This window comes from Rhinolophus sinicus, chromosome 3 (genome assembly GCF_057876585.1).
Source record: "Rhinolophus sinicus isolate RSI-liver-muscle chromosome 3, RSI-T2T, whole genome shotgun sequence".
Taxonomy (NCBI): Eukaryota; Metazoa; Chordata; class Mammalia; order Chiroptera; family Rhinolophidae; genus Rhinolophus; species Rhinolophus sinicus.
Window position 1 is genome coordinate 200,277,857 of NC_142503.1, and position 19,400 is coordinate 200,297,256.

At 46.6% G+C, this 19,400-nt stretch overlaps 1 protein-coding gene across 13 annotated transcripts in view; it reads left to right on the forward strand.

Annotated features, from left to right (window-relative positions):
- Window positions 1-8,402: 8,402 nt before the first annotated feature.
- Window positions 8,403-19,400, forward strand: part of MARK3 (microtubule affinity regulating kinase 3) — a 79,903-nt gene continuing 68,905 nt past the window's right edge. For 5 of the 13 annotated variants that reach the window (XM_019747197.3, XM_019747199.3, XM_019747198.3 and 2 more), the window contains exon 1: window positions 8,404-9,083. In XM_019747197.3, coding sequence (XP_019602756.1) covers window positions 9,033-9,083 — 51 coding nt within the window. In that variant the 5' untranslated portion in view covers window positions 8,404-9,032. Of the gene's footprint in view, window positions 9,084-19,400 lie in introns of all 13 variants that reach the window. The other 8 variants (XM_019747202.3, XM_019747204.3, XM_019747203.3 and 5 more) reach the window with 3 other exon arrangements.

The window sequence follows — 19,400 nt, forward strand, 5'->3', positions numbered from 1 at the left end:
CATATTTTAGCCACACTTCTTTGGCCATCTTGTCACTTCAAGTTGGTGACCATGGGTGAGTGAGTTAGTCCCACTAAGCCTGAGTGTAGTAGGCTGAATAATGGCCCTTAAGGTGTCAGGTCCCGATCCCTGTGACTGACAGTGACTTGACACAGTGAAGACCTTGCAGATGTGATTACGTTAAGGGTCTTGAGATGGGAGAGGGGTTATCCTGGGTTATCCTGGGCACGAATGCCATCACAAGTGTCCTTATAAAGGAAAGGCAGAGGGGATTAGACACAGAAGAGGGGCTGGCGCTGTGACTAGAGATCCAAGCGATCCCTCCACAAAGCAAGGAGCTCGGGCAGCCCCAGGAGCTCCAAGAGGCCAGAAGCAGATTCTCCTGAAGCCCTGGAGGGAGGGTGGCCCTGCCGACACCTCGAATTCAGTCTTCCGGCTTCCAGACTGTGCGCATAGAGTTAGGTTATTTTAAGCCACACAGTCTGATCATGTGGCCATAGGAAACTGCTATGCCGAGACCAGGGAGAAGGCTGACGGGCACCCTGGAGATGCTGCACACGGGGTCCCCACAGGAACCCACAGCCCCTGCTCTGTTGATGTGGACTGCTGGGGTTTCCTCTGTCCACACCCTGGTGCCTCAACCAGAAGGAGCCTTGAAGCAGCCCAGTCTGGCAAGTCCCAGGAGGCCTTGGAGGTCCTGCAAGCTCCTGCATCTTCAGAGGTGGAAACGATGCTGGTGCCTCTTCACACCTCTGTCCCGGCAAGTCCTCAGCCTCAGCTTCCTCTTGGTCAGCTGAGGGCTTAGCCACATGAACAAACTCGGAGGCTCCTTCCAGCTCTGACGGATAAATCAATCACTCGTCAGTCACCGGCTCACTGCCCAAATTCAGGGTGCCAGTTCTTAAATCTGTTCAAGCCTGCTGCTGCCCAGGGCCAGCTGGTGCTGGGGATGTGACATGCATGGGACAGGAGATCTACCTCGCAGGTGAGCTCAGACACTCTCCAGACCCCACACATATACTCCAGGGCACAGAAGATGGAGTCGGGGGCCTGCAGCCAAAGTCTGGTGCAAGCATTGACCAGCTGGGGGAGCTCAGCAAACCTCTAAACCTTTAGTATGATCAGTTTCCTCATCTGTGAAATGGGAACTCTTTCAAGAGAGGCCAGGAAGATAAGAGGGAAGCAGGCAGGCCATTGGGCCTTCTCAGATACCACAAGTGGTTGAGGGAGGATGGGGCCAGGAATGCCTGCAGGAGGGAAAAACCTGGGAGCTGTTGGGGCCTCAGGTGGGGATGTCAGGGACGGACAAGTCTGACCTCAGCAGAGGATGGAAGAGAAGGGAACCAAAGATGGGGGTGGGGGACAAACAAGGGTCCCCTTGTTTTAGAATATGAGAAAAGCAGCTGTTTGTGGCTGCATGGAAGCATCTGTAAGGAGGGAGAGGGTGCCGATTAAGGAGAGGCTAAGGATCCAGAGAGGGTCCAGGGTCCATTTGGGGAGGTGGCGGGAAGGACTTAGGCCCAGACTCTGCACCGGGGCACTTGCTTTGGGATATGCAGGGAAGTCCATTGGGCGCGGGGTGTTTGTGGGACCTCGGGGAGGCAGGGTCTCTCAGGCATGGGGCACTGGACCGGGTGTGCCGTGTGGGCTCTGAGTGGGCTGTTGCTGTTGCTTTGACTGTCAGTGTTCTCTGCAGCCTACTTGGCCCACCCCAGTGTGTGCCCCTCTCCCACCTCCCCAAGGACATCCAGCCCACAGCAGGGAGGAGATGTGCCAAGACCAGGGGGCACCCCCTTCCTCCACCAGGGGCTCACCAGAGGCAGGGTTGGGGGAATCTTATCCTTACATTAAGCTTGATCTGGCAGCTTTAAACTGGGCAGGACTCTCAATAATTGTAAATGTCCCGAAAGTTAGAAATCGACTGACAGGAACACACTTGAAAACAGCCGAGAAAAATAGGTTTATAGTCACCTCCTACTGAGTTCATATTCCTCAATCAACGCAGTTAGAATAATAGCACTACAAGTGCTGTTACTTTCTTTCCCCCACCCAATTTCCATTACATGGAAATTATGGCTCAAAGTAGGTCCCAAGTAAGGCATTTGAGTCTGACAGGCGTCTCAGATACAACATTCCCAAAACTGAACCCAATTTTTAATTTCTGTTGCCACCCCCCAGCCCCATCTCTTCCATCTTGGCAAATGGTACTAGGAGTTGGCCTTAGTTTCCCCCTCCTTCCCAAGAATCCAGTCCATCAGCAAGTCCTGCCGTTCTGATGGACTCAACCTTCCCCAGTCCGACCCAGCATGCGTCCCCAGTTCCGGCTCCTCCTCTCTTGGGGACACAACAGCTTCCTCACTGGGCTTGAAGCTCCCCTCTCGGCCCCTCCACACCTAGCCAGAGGGCCCTTTGATTTTACTTTTGACCATGTTTTTTTACTATTTTACTTTTCAATAAAAAGTTGAGGAGACCTGCTTTGCCCCTCCTAGATACATACCTAAAAGAATTGGAACCAGGTACTCACACAGGCCGGCACATGCACACGCGGGCCACTGCAGCACTGCTCCCAGTAGGCAAAAGGTGGAGACAGCGAAGATGTCCGCGGATGGATGGAAAAACAGCGTGGTCTAGTCATACGATGGACTGTCATTGAGCCATGAAAAGCAGTGACGTGTTGACACATGCTACAATGTGATGAACCTTGAAAACATGCTAAATGCTAAGTGAGAGGCAAGACACAAGGGCAAATATTGTCTGGTTCCATTTGTATGAAATAGAATGAATGGTAAAGATGGCTGGAACACAGAGTGGTGGCTGCCAGGGGCTGGGGGGAGGAGGGAATGGGGAGACACTGCTTATGGCTGGCGGGGGAGGGGTTCCTTTGGGGCGAGGGGAATGTTTTGGAGCTAGGTAGAAGAGGTGTCTACACGACCTTGTGAGTGTACTAAATGTCCCTGAATTGTTCACTTTAAATGTCAATTCTATGTTATGGTATGTGACTTTAACCTCAATGCATTATTTTTTAAAATTGAGTAGATACAAAACAACATCTCAAGTGTCCATCAGGAATGGTGATACCCAGACCGCTCCTGGACCTGCCTGTTTCCTTCCTCTTTTTCTCACAGATAACCACTGAACAAATGCCACCCTACTTTCTGTGTTTATTGTCCCATTGTGTTTTCTTCCATTTTTTTTATTGCATATGTTTGCATCCTGAAACATGTTGTCGGTTTTGCATGTTTTCGTTTCTGCGCTTTGCGTAAATGAAGTCATGTGTTAGTTTATGAACTGTTTTTCTCCCAAGATGCCGTTCCTGCAGTTCCTTCACGTTGTGGTGTGTAGCTGCAGCGAAGCTCTTCTCTCTGCCGGATACTGTTTCTTTCGTGAATGTGCTGTATTCTTACTCATACAGCTCAGGGGCAGAGGTTGTTTCCAGGGTTTTCTATAACAAATGGCAATGCAGTGGCTTTCCTGTGCGTGTCCCCTGCACACATGGTCTGAAGCTTCTTCAGGGCAATGTCGCCGATGGGATGGCTGGGTTGTGGGAGATGCACAACCCCAACTGTACTCGCTAATGCCAGGTTGCTTCCTGAGATAGCAACTGTTCATTTTTGCCAAAGAACCAGTTTTTGGCTTTGTTGGTCCTCTGTGTGGTGTCTGTGTTGTGTTTCATCATTTTCTTGCCTTGATGCTCCATGTCCACGCCCACCAGTGGTGTCTAAGCGTTCCCTTGGCTCCACATCCTCAGCAATGCTCACTGGTGCCCGACTTCTTCATTTTCCCAGTCTGGTGACAGTTACATGCTACCTCACTACGGTCTTGGTTTGAATTTGCATTAACAAAGAGTGTCAGCATTTGTTCAATTGATCAGCCACTGTGAAGTCCCTGTTCTTACGTCTTGCCCATAGTTCTATCAGGTCATTTAATTTATTAAATTGTAGACATTCTTTAACGCAGTATGGATATGAATCCTTTATTGGATACATCTCCTGTCAGTGTAGGGTTTGTATTTTCACCCTCTTGGTGGTGCTTTTGAAAAACAGAAATTGTTAAAGGCTGGAGGGAGCGTTTTAAAAACTGTATCTCTTTACTCCTTTTAAATTTTGCACCATGTGCATCTATTACCAAAAGAAAAAAAATGAATAAAATTTGAATGAAAACAAAAGAGCTTAGTCTCTATCGCTCTATCCTGATTTTTTTTTTAAGTTTTTTTTTTTAATTAATTAATTATTTATTTATTTATTTTAATTCAAGTTGTCCTTTCAATCTTAGTTGTGGAGGGTGCTGTTCAGCTTCAAGTTGTTGTCCTTTCAGTCTTAGTTGTAGAGGGCGCAGCTCAGCTCCACGTCCACTGCCGTTGCTAGTTGCAGGGGGGAAAGGCCACCATCCCTTGTGGGAGTCGAACCGGCAACCTTGTGGTTCAGAGGACACGCTCCAACCAACTGAGCCATCCGGGAGCTCAGCGGTAGCTCAGTTCAAGGTGCCGTGTTCAATTTTAGTTGCAGGGGGCGCTGCCCACCATCCCTTGAGGTAGTCGAGGAATTGAACTGGCAACCTTGTGGTTGAGAGCCCGCGCTCCAACCAACAACTGAGCCATCCGGGTGGCAGCTCAGCTCAAGGTGCCGTGTTCAATTTTAGTTGCAGGGGCAGAGCCCACCATCCCTTGCGGGACTCGAGGAATTGAACCGGCAACCTTGTGGTTGAGAGCCCACTGGCCCATGTGGGAATCGAACCGGCAGCCTTCGGAGTTAGGAGCATGGAGCTCTAACCGCCTGAGCCACCGGGCCAGCCCTCTATCCTGATTTTTTATTACAATTATCACATCTTGAAATTTTATTATTCATGAATTCTTTTATGTAGGTCCTTTAACACTTGAGTGAGAACTTTCTGTTCACAGCTCTATTCCCAGGGCTTAAAACACTGCTTCTCGCAAAGTAGGTGCTCAATAACATTGTGGAAGGAAGGAAGACAGAGGGAAGCAGAGAGAGCTGCCACTGAAGGCTAAGGTGGCTTTTGTTTGCGTCTGTATACAGATGGACCTAGATCTGGATCTATAATCTCTAGCAGATCAGAGAATAGAACATTTTCATAGCCTGGGGCCATTAAGTGCAGGGGCAAATGGTGCTTTCTATCTCCATATCCCCCAAGGCCATCCTAAGGTTGTAGTGCATCATGGGAACTGATAAAAGGGTAACTATGAATGCTTGATAAAAGCTGAATTTTTCAGAATAGTGTGTTTAGGAAGGCTGGGAAGTATGTAATCCATCTCAGAAGCAGTCCATTCACAATTATCCTGAAAGGATGCAATACTGTGGAAAACAGAAGGGGAAAATCACTGACAGATCTATGCTGAGTTTCTAATGGGGCCCTTCGCTGAGCGAAGCTCCAGAGGCTGGAAGGCCCTCTGCTTAGCCAGAATGAAAGTGACCACTAGACACTTGGAGGGCAGAGCACAGCGTTGGAGTCTGATCCTGGCTCTCCTCTTGCTTGTGGCAACATTGGACAAATTACAGGCCGCTCTCTGAGCCTCAGCCTCCTGCTCTAACATGCTGCGGACATCTCCCTCACAGGGCTGTTGGAGGTTAAGTGGTCTTATCCCAGGTGTTTACTGCAGTGCCAGGTACACAGCTGGAGCTCAATAAATGTACTGTGATCTCAGGCAGTAAAATCAAGGATGCTGGGAGTGGGGGAGAGCTCACAGGGGGCTACTCTGGGAAGGATCCATGAAGAAGTGAGATGACAGGGCTGTATAACGATACAGAGGATTCAGGTAGACTGGGAAGCCGTTGCAGGCACAAGAATGACGGGAACAAAGTCTTAGACATGAGAATTTCAAAGCTGCCTGCCGGCCCTCACAGATGGCTACAATGGCCTCACTGGAGTGAAGAGGGGACCAGAGTAGTGAACTAAAAGAATAGTAGCATGCCTGCTGTGACCCGACATGTTGGGGAACAGCCTCAGGAGGACTGGATCTGGAATCGATTTCATATTTCCCAGAGCCTCCAAGCATCTGTGGCCTACGTAGGGACACACCTGGCCCAGCCCCAACTTTTTCCCTGCCTCCAGGCCTGATGACCTCAGGTACCCACAATTATCACACTCCTTAGTTTCTGTGGCTTCATTTATTTTCATTGCTCAGCTCTCTGTTCCCTATCAATTACAGAACAACAACAACAACACACACACACACACACTGAGGAATGGCTCCTGGGTCCCAGTACTTCCCACCGTGCGCTCTGGTGGGGCAGTTGTGCTTGTGAATGTGGTGGTGTGGTGACCAAGCAGAAGCTGGCCGTTCCACCCCGTCTAAACTAGATGTGGTGCAAAGAGCACAGGCATGGAGGTCAGATCTGACCACTCTACGTGACGGTATATGTTATGAATGCACTTTTCTTTCTTTCCTTCTCTTCCTCCTCTTTATTTTTTTTTTGCATGTAACAGGCACACCTTGCCTCCCAAGTCAGCTCTTTATAGTTCCATGATGTCATTTGACATAGGTGTAATGGAAAGTTCGAAGTGTTTCTTTAATTCTAGTCTTTATGACAACCAAAAGCATCTTGAGTGAAGTAGTGTCAGCTTAATTTCCTACCTTTTGGCATTCACTGACTCATTATTTAATGAGCGGCTCCAGGAAGCATGTAGGTGGAAACCTCATTCCCAAGGACTCCTGCCCAAGGCTAACACCCTTTTATGGGTCCTCCGGGGTGTTCTCCCAGCTGACCTAGTTGACACTCCTGTTATCAGGAGGCAGAACCAAGGGCCCTGCTGTCCAAACCTGGCCTGGCTCCTGCCTCCCCCTCCAGGCTCTCCTTTCACCTCTTGTTCTCTTGACGTTTACCCAGACCCACTACATTTCTCATCTCTGTGCGCCTGCACAGGCCATTGTCCTGCTTGACCTACCTTTCCATCTATCCTTACCTGGCTAGCCCTGCTCATGCTTTCAAACTCAGCATAAACACCTCTCTTCAGGGAGCTTCCCTGGCCCAACCCATGTTGGGCTGAATGCCCCTGCTGGGGCTCCCACAATCTTGTGCTCACCCACATTTCAGTTCAACTGTATGACACACACATTTAACTAACGAGGGGTCAATCATTTCTGCTTGGCCAAAGAGGAAGAAAGGATTAACATTTTAAACAGGGCTGCCCTGGGCCCAGTGAACACTTGCCAGAGAGGGTCAGATGGGAGCCCCACCTGCATCTTAGTCCTCACATGTTTTTGTGTTGGGAGCATGTCCTCTCTGGGGGTGATTCTAGTGTTTAAAGACATATATGTTTCACAGAGCAGGAAGTGGCCTAGACATAGCAAGATGGTTCACATGCTGGGGAAAAATGAGAAAAAGAAAATGAAAGAAAGGAAAAGCAAGACATACCCACTACAAAGGCTTATTTGCTAGGGAACTTTTAGCGTATGGGTTCAAATCCCAGCTCTGTGGTTAACCAACTTGGGTCCTTTGGTCAAGTCACTGTAACCTGTTTAGACTTCAGATCGCAAGGTATTATCCTGAGGCTTAAATGAGGTAACAAATATAATGGACCCACAAGGTAGACTCTCAATTAACAATTCATGTTACTCCAACCCATACCCATCTCCTTCCTCAGAACCCTGCATCAATGGATTCTGTCTACTGCTGGCCAAACTCTAGGCAGGACCACGGGACACATGAAGAGAAGAGTGGACAAGGAAGTCTTCCAGGAGAGGTAGCATTTCCAATGTCACAGCCTGCAAGCGTCCACTGAGCTAAGCCCTATCCTAGGCTTCCAGTCGTCCAGGAGCTACAGGCTTGTGTAGTATAAATCCCTAGGGGCATCTAGGGTTTCTAGGGTTTTGCTTTGCTCCCACCCCCTCGTTCGCCAACCCCCTTCCTTCGGAATGGCCTTTAGCTGGGTCCAGGTCCGAGTCCATCCTGACCGCAACCTCGAGGGTAGACGCGCCTGCTGCCATCCCGACGCCGAGCCCAGTCCGGCTGCCCAGAGCTGGAAGCAGGAAGGGTGACTGAGTCTTCGACTCCCGGGTCACCGTTAATGATGCAGGAGCCCAGCACCTCCCTTCATCCCTGGCCCTATAATTGCTGCGGTGACTCCATTCGGGGCAGCGCGGTCAGGGGGCCGTGACCTCAGCTTTTGCACAAAGCAGGCGCTCAATCAACCCTGCAAATGCCAACGCATCAGTGGGGCTCAGGCCGCCGCCCAGGGCAGTTTGCCGGATCTTTTGCGGGTGCTTGCGTGCTCTGGGAGCTGGGAACCCGTCGCCCCGGGCGCCAGCCAGGAGCCGCCTTGGGCACCGCCCCCTCGGCCTCAGACGGGACCAAGTCGCCCCTAGCAACAGCAGCGGGGCCGACTTCCTTGGCCGCGCTGATTGGCCGAACTTCGGGAGGCGGCGGTGCCGTCACTTCCGGCATCCGGAGGCAGCGGAGGAAGCCGACAGGCGGCCATCTTGGGTCCGTGAGGCTCCGAGGTGCCGGGAGCAGCGGCGGCGGCGGCCAGCAGGGAGGCTGAGGCGGAAAGCGAGCCAGCGAGAGAAGAGCAGTTGGGCGCAGGCGCCGCCTCCGCAGCGCACTCCATGGTCGGCGCCCGCAAGCCGCGGCGGCCTGTCTTGCGCTCCACCTCCTGCACATCCTCCTCCGCCTTCTCGTCAGGGGCCGCCGGCGGCGCTGTGTGGAGGCCCGGGCGCTGAAATCCGCGGCGCGACGGGCGGGGGCGGAGGAGAAGACGAGGGGGTCCCGGCCCGCGGGGCGCCGTGAGGCGCGGGGACGCCGGCGGGCCGACCCTCAGCCCGCTGCCGCCGGCCCGGCCCCGCCACCGCCGCCCGCGGGACTCCTCGGCGCGGCCGCCGGGGCCGGGGGAGCATGAGCCCCGGGACCCGCCGGGGGACGGCCCGGGCCCGGCCCGGGATCTAGACGGCCGTGGGGGAGGGGAGCCGCCCTCCCGCGGCGCCGCTCCGGAACCGCCGGCCACTCGAGGACGCGGTCGCCGGCCCCTGGGCCGTGCTGTTTTGTTTCACCCTCACGTTGTGCAGAGTGAAGTGAAGTAAAATGTCCACGAGGACCCCATTGCCAACGGTGAATGAACGAGACACCGAGAATGTAAGTAACCTGGGCGTTCTGGTCGCCTTCCCCGGCCGGTCCACCCCCTGCCTCAGGGAGCACGGCGGCAGCCTTTGCAGTCGGGGTCCCGCAGCCCGGGGCGCCCTGGAAACAGTGGGCCGGCCACAGGTCCCGGGAGGCGGCCGGGGCGGACCGTTTCCTGGGGCGGGCGGCCCTCCCGCCGCTCGCGTGCGGGCCGGGCAGTGCATCCGCGATTACGCCGGAGTCGTGTTTGTTAAGGAGCCTGTAGATTGCAGCCTTCCCTGCCAGTGTCTTGAGAGGCTGGGGTCGCGCCCAGTGGGGTTATCCGAGTGTGTGTGCGAGCTCGTTAGTGTTTGGTGCTCATTTAAACCAGACTCCTTTCGCATTGGCCAGGCAGCTCCTGAGAGGCTGTCGGATACAAACACGTTCGTGGTGCTGATGAAAAGGAATTGACTGGGTCACATGGGCTGGCCTGGATGCCTCGTTCTATAAAGTTGTCTGGAACTGAGTTTAGTGACAGTCACTGAAACTAAATGGCCACCGAGGAATCTTTGGGCCTCCTTCGAAGGGACTCCGAAGCTACGCAGGAGAGGAGTTCTTGGGAGAGGGGAGACTTCATTAAGGAGCTTCGTTTCCGTACGCGTCTGCTCTGAAGGGGTTGGGGAAGCATCTTTGAAAGGACGGTGTGTAGTAACGCTCGCTGCCCTGCCACTTACTGCCCAGCCAGGGACCCGCGTCTGGGCTCAGCTTCCTTCCTTCCTAAAAAGAGGCCAGCTTAGACGAGCTCTCAGGTCCCTTCCAGCACTCACGTCCTCAGAGGCTCTAAAAGGTTCTTTTGGTTTTGTTCACGTAAACCTTTTTAAAAAGCCAGAAGCAGCATTTTTAGGGAATGACAACCAGTAGTAGAGATTCCATTGGAAAAATGTTGACTCTGCCCAAATGCTTTCTGAACTCTTCTCTAGCCCTGGGTTCAGAACTGTTCCAGTCTAGCTGTGTTATCTTCTGCAAAATATCTAGAAAATAACTTGTGAAGAAACTTCACTAGCTTTTCATTGTGTGATGAGGTAATTCCTGGCAAGAAAATGCCATCTCTTAGGAAAAGCTTCCTTGCTCTGCCTGTTTTCATGATTTCAGTAACGTCCTGAGACATTGTGAGCTGGTGGTATCAAATGCCTTAATTTTAATCTTAAAAATGCCATTTGTTTGCTGGATAGCTATCAGGTGATTTAATCTATTTATGTAAACCTTGGTTTGAATCGTCCCTGTGGTATATTAATGTATAGTATTTAATGCTGTTTAGCCTAGTAAGTAAATAGTACAGTGGTATATGTTCCTTTACCTGAGATGGATTAGAAAATTACATCAAGAGTGTGTAATAGAAAATTGTAGGTGTGTCAGTGACTTCATTTCCTTTTTGAACCGATTTCTGACTTGATCAACCTGTTCTTTGACGCCCTTGAATGAAGCAAGCAAAAAAGTGAGTTGATTAGCTTTGATCATTGACTTTCACTTAGAGAAGCAAAATCTTGCATTGAACCCAGAGCAGGAGCTCCATACTTCCTAAATAAACTGAAACCACAAACCATCATAGCGGATTTGTGATAACGAAGGGTTTACACTTAATGGGTCTCTACCTTATTCCTGGTGATTTTGTTCAATTATGTTGCAATCTTTTTGTGTATTAGTAATTACTAACTTTATTCTTGTTTGTTTGTTTTTTCTTACAGCTGACATTCAGTATTATATTAGTTTCAGGTGTACAATACAGTGGCCAGACATCCATATCATTTATGGAGGGATTCCCCCGACAAGTCCAGCACCCACCGAACGTCACACATAACCATTACAATATTACTGATCATATCCCCCATGCTGCACCCCACATCCTCGTGACTATTTGGTACTATATTCTTTAAAAACAATGTGGGGTATGGAGTGTGTCTTTATTCTCTTAGAATGTACTTAAAATTGAGTTTTTGACAGTGTTACAATCAGAGGTTGGTAACACATCATGGATTAATTTATCATGCCCTGTTCCATTTTTAACTCAGGTATTGGCATGTTCTGGAAGTAGTTGGATATCTTTTACAGTGCTGTGCCCTTGTGTCAATGTTACACGTCTGGCATATACCATATTATTTATCTACTGAACTGCTGCTAAGTATTAGACTTCCTGACAATTGAGTGGTGAGGGTACAAGAATGAGTGGGAGCTCTCAGTTGAGCAGCTCTTCTGTCAAAGTCAGGTTTATTGAGAGAACAGTCACTCTTTTTAAGTGTACAACTTGATGAGTTTTGACAAATGTACAGTCATGTAACCACCATCACAGTAAAGATTGAGAACATTTCCATTGCCCAAAAAGGTCCTTTGTGGCCCTTCACAGTCAATCCCCGCACCCTTTCCCCAGCCTCTGGCAACCATTGATCTGTTACTGTCCCTATAGTTTTACCTTTTCTAGAATGTTATGTAGTGGAGGCAAAGAGTATATGATCACGTGTCTGGCATGTTTCACTTAGCATTAATACTTTTGAGGTTGATTCATGTTTGTGTGTGTGTCAGTAGTTCATTCCTCTTTATTACTTCGTAGTTCGTTGTTTACATGTACCACAGTTTTAAAAAATCCATTCACCAGTTGATGGACATTTTGACTATTATGATTAGAACAGCTTGTCTTTCTAGTTTGTAAAAAGACTTTCCATTTTGCTTACCCTACGAATCTTATTTAAATTTTTTAAATATATTGGGGTAACATTGGTTAATAACATTATATGAATTTCAGGTGTACAACTTTATAATAAGACATCTGTATACCCTATTGTGTGCTCACTGCCTGAAGTCTAGTCTCCTTCTGTCACCGTATATTTGACCCCCTTTTACGCTCTTAGTCTTCCCCCAAGCCCTCCTTTCCCTCTGGTAATCACCATTCTGTTGTCTGTATCTATGAGTTTGTTTTGTTCATTTGTTGTTTTTTGTTTTGTAGCCCACGTATGAGTGAAATCATACAGTTCTTGTCCTTTTCCATCTGACTTATTTCACTTAGCATAATACTCTCAAGATCCATTGTCATGCAGGGTTTCTGGTCCCGCTCCCCGCATAAGAACGCAGGATATGGTGAGGCCAAAAAGGAACACCAACGGAGCCGTAGATAGGGGAGTCATACCACTATATTCTCCCTGGCGGCTGGGTTGGAGACACAGGAAGCAGGAGCCACACGATCCGCAATCCACAATCTGCTTGCTAACCGCACTTGCTAGCCGCATCCTCCCTCCACTTCTCAGCCAACCAACCCAACTTGCTAACTGCAATCTGCGCTCCGCTTGTCTGCCAACCAACCCACCCCTAGCGTAGCCATGGCAGTTATATTAGTGGCTAATGGCTAACCAGTAACAGCTGATGGCCATTTACTACCCAAGTCAGCACCTTTCCACGTGAGGCCAAGAGCCTGGAAACTGCTCTCTGGGACTCTGTCCCGAAATCCATCTATGTTTCACAAAATTATTTAAATTTTAAATATAGGTAGTTACATATAATTGTGATAAGAATGTTGCTTATAGATCAAGAATAATAAAAGGTAGATAATTTGCTGTAAGAATATTTTCTTCTTAGTATACTCTATTTTATTTCCAAATGTGAATATACTCCTTTAGCTGGTGGGTATATAAAAGATTTTATAACTCAAAAGGAATTGTCAAACAATCTGACATAGGGAAGATGCTGGGGCTCAGACAGGTGACAAGAGCTGCTTGTGACCACTGACTATTTAGTAGCAGAACCTCTACTAGGCCCCAGTTCTCCAGCTCAGTCTCCTTCACTGTTTTGTGTATCAGGTTGTTTCCCAAAAGCTTATGTACTAATGATTCAGGCAGGGAGATGTACTGATACAGCGTATAATTAAATAGGACTTAAAAAATATTTTGTTATGGAAAATTTCAAACGAATAAGTAGAGAGAATTAATATTTGTCAGTGGTTCTCAACCAGGGACGATTTTGTCCTCCAGTGGACATTTGACAGTGTCTGGAGACGTATTTGGTTGTCATACCCATAACTGAAGAGGGTTGCTACTGACCAGAAATGCTGCTAAACATTTTACAATATACGGGATAGCACCCCTTCCTTCGAACCAACAAAGATCTCTGGACCAAAATGTCAGTAGTCTGGGTTTAGAAACCCAGGTATGTAGTTAGCCACCTGTGGACTCAACAGCTCAATGGCCAGCTTAATTGTATTTGTTCTTTCCCCAAGAAGCAAATTCAATACATCTTATCGTTTCAATCCCCAAAGCTTTTAGTAAAGCTTTTTAAAAAAGGATAATCATAATCCCTTTATCATTCTTAATATCAATTATCCACTGTTCAAATGTCCTCAGTTGACAACTTTTTAAACAGTTTGTTCAAATTAGAATCCATTTATTACAGTTGGTTAATATGTTAAATAAGATGCGTTTTAAAGTTTGATGAAAAGTTTGCATTTTAGTTTGTTCTACAGTTGTCTTGGGTAGAGCCATGGACAAATCCTGTTTGTACACTGGTAAAATTAGAAATGTATTTTTCACTTAAGTTTCAAAGCGAGAGACACTTTGTAAGCCTGGGTTATTTGCTAAAGTACCGGAGGCCCCAGGCTTTGCCAATTATTTAACAGCTCCTGTTGTGTGTGCACCATGGACTTATTAGTTAATGCAGAGAGTCATCGGAATTTCTTATCTGTGAAATACAGAAACTGATGGTGTGGTCTAGCCAGCTGTTGGGTATATGAGACTATTAATCGCCTGTTCACATATGAGTACCTACTATGTGTGTGACACTGCTATAGAGGATGTACTTAGGAACCACATTACTCTTGCTCTTTAGGACTTCCAGTCCCTGAAGAACACTGCACCCTGAGTTTGGTGGAACTAGTCTGTAAACTCTCCAACTGGATCAAACACAGAGTCACCTGGAGAGCTTGTTCAAGTGCTGAGTGCTGGACCCCACCCCCAGGCCTTGATTCTACCGTTGGTGTCTTAAGAGTTTCATTTCTCGGGGCCGGCCCGGTGGCTCAGGCGGTTAGAGCTCCATGCTCCTAACTCCGAAGGCTGCCGGTTCGATTCCCACATGGGCCAGTGGGCTCTCAACCACAAGGTTGCCGGTTCAATTCCTCGAGTCCCGCAAGGGATGGTGGGCTCTGCACCTGCAACTAAAATTGAACACGGCACCTTGAGCTGAGCTGCCACCCGGATGGCTCAGTTGTTGGTTGGAGTGCGGGCTCTCAACCACAAGGTTGCCAGTTCAATTCCTCGACTCCCGCAGGGATGGTGGGCTGTGCCCCCTGCAACTAGCAATGGCAACTGGACCTGGAGCTGAGCTGCGCCCTCCACAACTAAGACTGAAAGAACAACAACTTGAAGCTGAACAGAACCCTCCACAGCTAAGATTGAAAGGATAACAATTTGACCATTGTTCCCCAATAAAGTCCTGTTCTCCTTCCCCAATAAAATCTTTAAAAAAAAAAAAAAAAATTAAAAAAAAATAAATATAAAGTGCTAATAAATAATTTTAAAAGGAAAAAAAAGAGTTTTCATTTCTAACAAATTCAAGGTGATGTAGATCCCAAAAGTCCAGGGACCACACTTTAAGCTGCTTTAGTATTCAGTGAAGACTTGCCAATTAAATTATATTCCTTTAGATTGTATTGTGGCTATAAAAGATAGGTTTCCAATAGATTCAATAAAATTTTCAAGTTCCACGAGTTTTTAAAATTGGTTCTTTGAATGAAAATGTGATTATGGAGAAGAAAAAGTTACCCTTTATTGATCACTTACTATACGTTAGGCAACAGTACTAAGTACTTTATATAATATTTCATTTAAAATATGTAATATGGTTTCATTCAATCTGCTAAAATTATATTCAGCCAAGTTATTTGGGCCTTAAAAAAAGTTGATCTCTGAAGAACTATTCTTTTATTGGGTCAAAGTATTCGGGAAAACATGTTGTAGACCTCAGTTGAGGGTCATTTTAATTTATTCTGTATGTAAATTAGGTGAAGGTAGAAATTTGCAATGGGTAAAATATTAGTCATTTTGATTATGTAGCACATGATTATTTACATTGCAATTGCTTACAAGAGACATACAAAGCTTAATATAAATTAATAGTACTTGTTATCTTTAATTTCAAAGAGGATGCTGGATATAGTTAAATTTTATCCCTGGAATTTGTTCCTAAGCTGGAAGAGTCAGGGAATGCAGCCCCGTCTGATAAGAACTGGGAGGACTAAAGCAGAAATTCACTTGTCTCACATCCATTTTAAACTTTCAAATTAAACCGGAAGGCGAAAACACATCTCTCCTGGGAATATCCCAACTTTAATGTTGTCTTACACAAAAATTTCAAGAATGTGCTTGGAGTTGGTCAGCAAGCAATAAGTAGGGGTTTCTGCTGCCCCATATGTACCTGCCTGTGTAGTGCTTGGGAGGGCACCAGAAGAAAGGGACCTTTTGGGGAGGGAGTCCAACTTTTTCTTCCAGCTAGAGGTCTTCAGCACTGCTCTCCAGCCACCTGAGCTGCTCAGCCATGGTTAGTCTTATATAATCTTATGTAGACTAGGTAAGTCGTTATTTCTGTGGGTTATGTGAATCTTGGCGTTCATAGTGGAACCTTTTTTTTTTTTTTTTTTATAGATTTTATTGGGGAAGGGGAACAGGACTTTATTGGGGAACAGTGTGTACTTCCAGGACTTTTTTTCAAGTCAAGTTGTTGTCCTTTCAGTCTTAGCCGTGGAGGGCGCAGCTCAGCCCCAGGTCCAGTTGCCGATGTTAGTTGCAGGGGGCACAACCCACCACCCCTTGCAGGAGTTGAACCGGCAACTTTGTGGTTGAGAAGACGCGTCGCTCCAACCAACTGAGCCATCCGGGAGCTCAGTGGCAGCTCAGCTCAAGGTGCCGTGTTCAATCCTAGCTGCAGGGGGCGGAGCCCACCATCTCTTCCGGGACTCGAGGAGTTGAACCGACAACCTTGCGGTTGAGAGCCCACTGGCCCATGTGGGAATCGAACTGGCAGCCTTTGGAGTTAGGAGCACGGAGCTCCAACTGCCTGAGCCACTGGACCGGCCCCTCATAGTGGAATCTTGAACAAAGGGGCTATTTGTATTTCTTGCTAATAGGCAGTTGCTTTTGGGTGGAGGTTAAATATTGTGGGGTTTGTATTATAGCAATTTTACATGAAAGTCTGTATTGGTAGAATTTAATAATGAAATTTGAATAAACTGAACCCAAAGGTTTTTATTCCAGAATTTTATATCACCCCATTCTCTATGCAGTCAGGACCTTTGTGATTTCATTGACTAAATAGCTGGTTCTAGAATGAGAATCCTAGAGAGGAGTAGACCTAGAACCATTTCCTAACTCAGTCTTCTGCCCTTAGACTTCCTGTTCTTTATCCAGAATAATCATTTAAACTGGGACAAGCAGCTGTTGTTGAGGCGTTGGAGGTGTTTTGACGACTCCCAGTTCACGTACTGTCTCCACCTCTTTCCCGTCTCCTTCCCTTGCCTGGCCCCTGCCTAGCCTAGGCCTGCCTTGGCGTGCTTTTGGCATGGATTAGCTTCACTAGTGAAGTGGGCTGGTGGAGCTTATGGTTTCTTCTCTTAAAAGAAGGTTGCCATGTAGATGGTAAAGATATTCAATGATAAAGAACCTTCCACATGCCATGGGAATGTATTCTGATTTTCCCCCCCCATTTCTATTAGTACAAGTTCTTAACGTTTATTTGCTGCTTATTGTATAGTTGTTCTGCTTATTGCTGTGGAAGAAACCACTCCACAACTTAGCATTATGCTCACAGATTCAGTCAGTGGTGGCTTATCTCTCTGTTCCACTATGTCTGGGACTTCAGTTTTGGGGGATCATGAAAGGCTAGGGGTGGGGTTTGAACAGCTGGGCTGGAAGATGCACATTTCACTCAGGTAGCTGGCAGGTTGGCAGGTACCGTGAGAAGGCTGGGCTCAGCTGGGACTCCTGGCCAGAGTGGCTACGCTACGTGGGCCTCTCCAGCATGGAGGCCGCAGTGTGCTGGACTTCCAAGGTGGCTCGGTGTTTGTCAGCAAACAAGATGGAAGTTGCCTGCCTGTTAGGACCTAGCCTCTGAAATCACATAATATCGCTTCTGCTTTTTTCTCTTGGTTAAAGCAGTCACAAGCACGCAGATTCTAGCAGAAGGGACATGGACCTTACCTCATAATGGGAGGGGTGCCAAAGACTTTGGGGTCATGTGTTCAAACCACTATAATAGTAACTCTTTGGGTTTATAACCCGACCTAGCATTTTATTTCTGATCTTGGACAAGTTATTTACCTTCTTTGTGCCCCAGTTACCTCATCTGTAAAATGGGATTGGTAATAGTCATGACCTCTTAGGACTGTTACTGAGGATAAGGCCTTCCATGCGCTGGCCTGCCTTTCCTCTGTCCTCATCTCCTACCACTTCTCACGCACCACTCATTGACCCAGGTGTCTTCTTGCTGTTCTTTGAATACCCTGGGGACATTCTAACTGCAGGGCCTTGGCATTGTGTCTTCTCTTTGAATACTTTTCTTCCAGATATCCACAGATGTCTCACTTCCTTTTCCATGTATATCACATCACCTCAGTGAGTCTTACTGTGTGTTTATTTCAGGGATTTTCCATTTACTATTTCTGGACCGCAGGTAATTGAAACTGCAGAAAGTGAAACTGTGGATAAGAGGGGATGACTGTATTAAGAATGACTATTTTTAACTAAATTTTGTGATTGGTTACTACTGGTGTAGAGAAGAGTTACTGGTTGATCTTAACACTTTGCCAAACTGTCATGAGTTCTAATGGTATTTCTGATGCTGTTGGTTTGTAGGTAGAGCATATCATCTACAAATAATGACATGTTTATTTCTTTCCTTTCTTACATCTTAAATTTCTTACATCTTACATCTTTCTTACAATTCTTACATCTTAAAAACTTTCTCTTCTCTTAAAGTGTTGGCCATGGCCTTCAGTATTCTGTTAAATAATGGTAGTGATAATAGGCAGCTTCCTCTTGTTTCTGATCTTAAATGATTCTAAAGTTTCTCCATTTAGTATAATATTTGCTGAAGGTTTCTAGCCTATGATTTTTATCAAATTAAGGAAGTTCTGTTCCTAGTTTGCTAAGAGTTTTTTGGATCACAAATTGCTCAATCTTAAATATTTTTTTCTGCAGTGAATGAAATAATTGTTCAGCTGCTTTCAAAAGTGAAAATTGATTTTATGAATATCTCTAAATTACAAAATACTTGGGGAATAGTCCTTTATTTTCACAATTTGTCTTTGTAGATTTTTTTTTTTTTTTCCTTACATTTGAAAAACCTGCCCATATGTTAGGGAGGTGACTGGTTATTTTAAGGATTAGAAAGGCTGTGTGGGCACATGTCTTGTGTTTGTTTTACAGAAGGGATGGAGGTCTGTTCAGGCAGTTGAAAAAGAGTATAAAGTGGTAAACTTTTAAACCTGATTTCTTAAGCTTCTTAAATTTAAAGTGTGCTTTACCGGATAGATACAAGGGCAAACCTGGAACCATATTATGTTCTGGTTATACGATGATGTGTAGTCTGTGACTATGTAGACAAATTTTTTGAAAGAACTAATACATATAACATAAAATTGAATGCATTCCCCATTCATTTTCTTATTGCTTCTAACAGTATCGATATGGCCATGGCCCCTGTAACAGTGAGTAGTGCTTTAGCTGAAAGTAACAAAACCTAACAGATGGCTTAACCAAATAGGGGTTTGTTTTTCTCACAGAAGAAATCTAGACAGCCTCTAGCTTTGGTTCAGCAGTTCAATAATATTGGAGCTGGTGGTTTTTAAAAATATTTTTGTCTTTTCTCACATTTTTGAGACCTTATGGCTGCAGGATAGCTTATACTGCTCCAGCTATTATGCTTACATTCAAGGCAAGAGGAAGGGGCTGTACTAGTGTATCCGTCTCCCTTTGTGAGAAACAAGTTTTCCCAGAATCCCCCAGTAGACGTTCACTAATGATAACTGGCCAGAACTAAGCCATATGCTACCTCTGGCTGCAAGGCAGTTGGGAAAACAAGAATTTAGCTGGCCATGTTGCCTCCCCAAACACACACATCCAGCCTTCTCTTGGAAATGAAGAAGGAATGGATATTAAGTAGATAACTACAGTGTTTGCTCCATCCCTAATAATATTACCTGGCAACTTAAATGTTTTGTATTAAAGAGATTTTAGTTTGAAAATGAACGCTTTATGAATTTGTTAGTTTTCTGTCTTGGCTTGATTCTGCATTAGTTTCCGTAGCACTGTTCACAGTCTAGTT